General features: G+C 33.4%; 1 protein-coding gene across 1 annotated transcript; it reads left to right on the forward strand.

Annotated features, from left to right (window-relative positions):
* Positions 1-1,050: 1,050 nt before the first annotated feature.
* Positions 1,051-4,670, forward strand: LOC101214726 (putative E3 ubiquitin-protein ligase XBAT31). Its single transcript, XM_004142024.3, has 8 exons — positions 1,051-1,478; positions 1,572-1,631; positions 1,772-1,843; positions 1,950-2,071; positions 2,149-2,289; positions 2,381-2,488; positions 3,339-3,597; positions 3,963-4,670. The coding sequence occupies exons 1-8, from the start codon at positions 1,299-1,301 to the stop codon at positions 4,350-4,352; spliced, it is 1,332 nt and encodes a 443-aa protein (XP_004142072.1). The 5' UTR covers positions 1,051-1,298; the 3' UTR covers positions 4,353-4,670.
* The last annotated feature ends 1,870 nt before the right edge of the window (positions 4,671-6,540 follow it).

The raw sequence follows: 6,540 nt of genomic DNA on the forward strand, positions 1-6,540 counted from the left end.
AGAGCGAGAGCAAAGATGCTTTTCTAAATCTAAATTTGACAATTTCACCCGAGTTTGATGTCAGCAAATGATCATTTGACAATTTTTTCAAAATCTAGGTCATATGACCGTTTTTATCCAATGTTTGGGTCATCCATACAAATCTCCTAGAGAAGAATCATGTCAATTACTATTAAACGACGAAAAAACATGTTTGAACTATTGAAGTTATCAAATTTGTTTGAACATAACGTAAGCATGGAAGATTATGGTTGAAATATTTGTCTTGACACATACCTACATTTCAAGAAATTTTTAACTTTGATTTAAACTTTGACAAATAATAAACACTAAGTTGTCAAAATGAGTTTCCTTAATTGACATAATCTTTCTCTTCGAAAAATAAAATATTAATAACTAAATAGTAAGTTATAGGCTACATAACCTATGCACTCACAAGGTTTGAAGTTTCATTTTTTAACATTTATGAAAGGTATGTTGTTTAGAAAATCTTGACACCTCAAGTATCAAGTAAAGTATAATATATGATGTTTTTCTTAGCTATGTTTTCACCAACATTATTGATGGTCGATTACTAGACAAGAAACTTTTAAAATTGAATCTTACTTTCACATTCTAACGACGTATAGAAATAAGATTTTTATTTATTTATTCTTGACTAAGAAATATCTAACTTAGTCAACTATTTAGTAATATGGAACTACTATACTTGTGTATGAATTTAGTAATTTAGTAGTATTTAGCAATATAGAGACAAATTAAACTTGGTTAAAATGTAAATATTTTAAAATAATTGTATTCAAATTATCTCCTTAAACATTATTTCAATAATAATCATAAAGGTGAAAGAAAATAGGTATTGAGATAAATTATTAAAGAAAATTCTTACCGTAAAAGATTGAGTGTCACCAACCGTATAGCCTAATCTTTTTGAAACTTAAGAAAAAGTGAGAGAAAAAGAGGGGAAAGCAATTGAGATGAATGAATTGATGTAATAATTAATTGACTAAATTCTGTCTTCTTAATCTTAATTAATTATAATAATGAAGACAGCACTCGGATTCAGAGGAGAAGAGAAAGAGTCAAATTCAGATAGCAATAGTCATAAATTTCACACAAAAAGGGTCAAAACAAAGCAGCAGCCCAAGGACTCAAGGAGGAAGAGGAAAGAGATTTCCCTTTCAATATTCAGCGTTTAGCTACAGCAACGCCCCTAATCCACCACCACACCGACTCCGGCCACCCTTCGCGGTGGCGCGTGAATCAGCTGCTGGGTATCTCTCCATGTGAGAGAGCTGATGGGTCAGGGCTTGAGCTGTGGCGAACGCCTTGAAAATGGGTTGTTCCGAGCTGTGCAGAATGGGGATTTGGAATTTGTTAGAACTATGGTAGAAGCTGATCCAAGTGTTTTGGAACAGACCACTCCTCGTTCCAGGATGTCTGCTCTGCACATCGCAGCTGCTTATGGTCAGATCGAGGTGGGTTTCTTTTTGTTTTCCATTTTCTTGTTTGGTGAATCACTTATTGGACATTTGTATCTGATGGGTTGGAAGTTTTTGCTGTTTAATCAGATTCTTTCTCTGCTCTTGGATCGGTCTGTGAATCCTGATGTGTTGAATCGCAACAAACAGGTGAGGATTTCAACTAGAATTAATCAGCTTCATCAATGAAACTTGATATTTAATTCGAGCATGTTCGCGCTAATCCGTTCTGTTTTCTTTTCTTATCTCCTCTTATGGTTTAATTTTATTTTGGTTGTGATTGACTTTAGACCCCATTAATGCTGGCTACAATGAATGGGAAGATATCCTGTGTACAGAGACTTATTGAAGCAGGATCAAACGTTTGTGTCCCAATTTCTGTGATTTATTGAGTTTTTTTTTTTTTATGTATGTTTATTTCAATTACAAAGTAATCATTAACCAATTGTTGTTTTATGATTTCAATAGGTTCTGATGTTTGATTCTCTAAATCGGCGAACCTGCCTGCATTATGCTGCTTATTATGGTCACTCAGATTGCTTAGAAGCCATAATTTCTGCTGCCCATTCAGCTTCTGTTGCAGGCACTTGGTCGGTTTCCCGTCTCCTCAGATCTTGATCTCCTGTTTTTGATGGCCTATTTACCTTGAAATGGATGTCATTGGCAGGGGATTTATCAGATATGTGAACATTCGAGATGGAGGAGGTGCCACTCCGTTGCATATAGCAGCACGTCGAAAACAGCCACAGTGCATTCAGATCCTTTTGGCAAATGGAGCTCTAGTTTGTGCTTTAACCTGTGCTTATGGGTATATATATCTAAGCAGATTGTGATGTAGGTTGTATTTATATATGCTGATCTTTCACTAAAATTTAAAAAAATGCATTGATTTGCTGCAGCTATCCAGGGAGTTCACCTCTTCATCTAGCTGCTAGAAGTGGTTCTTTAGAATGTGTTCGAGAATTACTTGCGTGGGGAGCAGAAAGATTACAAGTGGATTCAGCTGGGTAAGCTTTAACAAGTTCTATGAATTGATCATTCTTTTCTTGTATCCCTCATTGTTGAGCTTTTTCCAAGTTCTGGGGCATTTGACTCACTGGTTATGCTTATACCATTTCAATCGTTGGCACTGCGAATTACGTGAGCTACATAAGCACATAAGTTCTGAATACGTATACTCAAACGTCTAAAATCCACACTTTGTCAAGTCAAAGAAACCCAAATCTAGCACATGATGGGTTTAAAGTTTCTATAATTCACTCCTCTATACAGCACTTCCCCTTGATGCCTTAATTCGTCCTTAAAAAATATCATCTGAAGAAAAACGTCGAGATATTTTCATTACAAGATTTCTTTTGCAACTCTATAAAGGAGATCCAGTATGTTTTTGGAGATGAATCTCTATGAGGTCTTCGGATGGGTTCTTGTAGCTTCTTGCAGAATTTGCAGAAGTAATCATCTTTCAAAAATCATTGCATATAACTTAGCATTTCCATGGAACTGTGTTGTCCTGATACATTTTCTATTGAACAAAAGTTCAGTGAAATTGTCTGGTGGCTATTTTTCTTTTTAGTACAATAGGGATGGGGGATTCGAATCATAAACCACTTGGGTCGACTATGTTAGTTGAGCGATACTCAATTTGACACGGATTACATGCTTTTAGAACAAAATTAGTGACTCTTCCTTTTGGAATCATGAACTAGTGAATCAAATGACTATAAAATGCTCAATTACCTTAACCTTCTAGAACAATAATCTCCTCAGTTGTTGCTCACATTCAATTACAATTTCTTGGAAATTTTAAACTTCAGTTGTTCAGTCTTAATTTAAAAACTTTTCGACACTTGACTGCAGGAGAATACCCTACACAGTTGCTATGAAGCGCAAGAATCGGGCATGTGCTGCCTTGCTGAATCCTTCAGCGGCAGAACCTCTTGTCTGGCCATCAAAACTGAAATTCATCAATGAGCTAAATCAAGAGGCAAAAGCTCTGCTAGAGAGGGCCTTGGTGGAAGCAAACATGGAGAGAGAGAAGGCCATTTTGAAGGAGAGTTCCTACGCATCTCCATCTCCTTTACAATCTGATGCTGAGTTGGATGATGCAGAATCTGAGGTAATTTCGATTTTTCATCTTGGACTTCGGTGCGATAGATGATTCATATTCTAAAGCAATGCACAAAATTTTATTGAAGAAAAAAGTTCTTAGAGCATAGGTATATGGCCCACTTTTCAATTTTCAGCTACATTTTAGGGCAGGAAAGCCTCCATAGACCTGAAAACACGAAAACATAGAACAAATAATTCATATATATAACATGAATCTTTCTAGTTGTAATCATCCATTAGGATGGTCTCGGTGAGTCAGCTTAACTTGTTACGTTGTAAAGATTACGAGTTCCATTGAATGAACCACACTACTGAGTTGTCTCAAACTGCACGTATTCTGATTCTTATGTTCTCGTGGAATTTTCCGAACAGGGGTGCGATCTCGAGTTATGCTGCATATGCTTTGAACAGGCCTGCACTTTAGAGGTCCATCCTTGTGGTCATCAAATGTGTGCCCATTGCACCCTAGCTTTATGCTGTTACAAGAAACCAAATTCCTCGACCAATTGTCCTACCACCCCACTGTGCCCTTTTTGTCGGAGCAGCATTACTCAACTACTCGTGGCAAAGATCAAGGTGACTGATAATGTAGAATCTGAAATTAATTCATCGAAACTAAGGCGGTCGAGAAAGTCAAATTTTAGTGAGGGCAGCAGTAGCTTCAAGAGCTTATCGGCTTTGGGGTCGTTTAGTAAGATTGGTGGCCATAGTACAGGAAAGTTTTCGGTTGAATGTGACGAGGAGGTCGATAAGAGTTTCTAAGCGGCATATTGTCTCCCTCACAGTCTTGTTCGAGCAAAGCTGATTATCCAGTCAATGTATGAGTCTTTGATATGGAAAAACACCAATTGTTATGTTCCTATATCCATAAAAATTTACTTGAATGCCTAAGAAGCACGGCTACAAGCGTCGTTGCAATTTCGATCATCTTGAGTAAGTATAAGGTGGTCAAAAGCTATTGTTCGTCGTTTTCTTACTGAAGTTGCAGCAAGTTACTATTTCTGAGTCATGAATTCTTGGTGAGTACTTGTTATGGTTTTGAGTACTAATAAAAGCTTCATAAATTGCTCATTTATTTTAGTAAGCTCCATCCAAATCACACCCATTCTTGTTGGCAGTTCTAATCTTGTCATTTTTTCCCACCAGATTGAAAGACATTAATTGCCTCAGATTTTCATTTAATATGATATTTAATCTAGGTGGACCTTCATCTTCATGAAAAGAACTTTGAAAAAGAAGGAAAAAAAAAAACTCTTAGTATTTATTTTGACTTTGAAATTCTCAACTTTAATATTTATTGTTTTAATCAAACTCTATGTTTAGTTGTTGTCATGTCATGAGACTCAGTCATAAAAGCAAAATAAAGTCTGAAAAGTAGGAAGGATGGTTTACCCTACATTCTTAAAGGTCAAAATTAATATATAACAAAATTTTAGAGATATCACGTTTTTATTATCATTATTGATAAAAATCTTTGAGTTTTTTATTTTTCTATATTATAATATAATGGTTTTTTTAAATAATAAAACCATCGATAAAATATTTAAACTACATAGAATCATTTTGAAAAATGCAAAAAGCTTATAGGTCCACGATGTAAAATATCAAAATTGTCCCAGTTAACCTGCGATAAATCGGTCACACGTGCTTGATACATGATTGTGTAGAACGATTGTGATACATGATTTCAGTCATACCATGCCCTGGGATGAAAGAATTCTTCCTCTAGCTATTGTATCTCGGGCTTTAGTGGCACCAAGATGCTCCATGATGAAAGAATTCTACCTTTATTTTATTCGCTCTCGAGCATATGTTGTCCTGACATGAAAGACACCTTTAGTTATTCAATCTCGAGTCTTGATTGCATCGAGATGACTCAGAACTAATAAATAGCAAAGAAGATATAAATCGCAAGAACATATATAGAATTTATAAAAAAAATGATCGCACATCATAGGTTTTCTTATTTTGTTATACGAGCCGAAAATATTTTAGACTTTTGTTATATTTAAGTAAATTATTCTTTAGTATAACTATATGGTTCTGGTTTTAAATATAAATAGAATTTCTCCTAACAATCTTTTTTTTTAATCTACCTTTAAGATTAAAATAAATGAGTTGAAAAAAGGGCTAAATTATAAAAAAAATATCTCACAACTTTACGGGAAAAAAATGCTACTAAACTTTCATATGTTTTATAAATATCCTTAAACTTTTAAAAATTGCGTAAAAATATCCTTATGGAAACCATTAAAGTTTTGTTTAAAAAAATATCACAACTATCGAAAAGTTTCATAAATATTTTTAAACTTAAAAAAAAATCAAAAGATACTTTCATTCGTCCAATTTTACACCAACTTTCTTAAAACCCAACATTTTAAGTTAAAACCATAATTTTAAATTTTCATCGATATATTGATATTTTTATCGATATTGAATCAAAAGGGGTGAATCGATCCATTACATCCTTAAAAAGAATCTACAAATCACATAAAGTAAACATAAAAATGATAATAATCAAACGATGGATACTTATTTGAAAATAATAAAAAAAATTATAATTTGTTCACATTACAAAAAATCTGTAAAATCAAGACTTTGATATATCCATCAACATCGATATTTTAAACTTTAATTAAAACATAAATTTTCACAAAATCTCACAAAGTTTCAAAAAAAAAAAAAATCTCTTTCAAACATACTAAAGTTATTAGTAAAAAAAAAAATCTAAAACTAATAAATTTATGTGTTAATAGTCAAATACATTTTTATTTGACAATTAACTATATGTTAAAAAGTAACGATAGAAGTTGATGGTGCCTGTGATCTATCACCCTTAGTAGTCAAATAAATTTAAAATTATAATTTTAACTTAAATTTTAGGTTTTTATTTTGATTCATGAGAAAATTGTTGAAAATTTTGGAGGAATGAAAATATATTTTTTTAACT

Source organism: Cucumis sativus, chromosome 4, assembly GCF_000004075.3.
Source record: "Cucumis sativus cultivar 9930 chromosome 4, Cucumber_9930_V3, whole genome shotgun sequence".
NCBI classification, from domain to species: Eukaryota; Viridiplantae; Streptophyta; class Magnoliopsida; order Cucurbitales; family Cucurbitaceae; genus Cucumis; species Cucumis sativus.

What these genes read in the sequence shown, in the direction of transcription:
- LOC101214726 (XM_004142024.3), top strand. Translation starts at nt 1,299, where the DNA reads ATGGGTCAGGGCTTGAGCTGTGGCGAACGCCTTGAAAATGGGTTGTTC. An exon ending in GCTTCTGTTGCAGGCACTTG is followed by an intron (nt 2,072 to 2,148) that starts GTCGGTTTCCCG and finishes TGTCATTGGCAG; the next exon opens with GGGATTTATCAGATATGTGA. An exon ending in TGGATGATGCAGAATCTGAG is followed by an intron (nt 3,598 to 3,962) that starts GTAATTTCGATT and finishes TTTTCCGAACAG; the next exon opens with GGGTGCGATCTCGAGTTATG.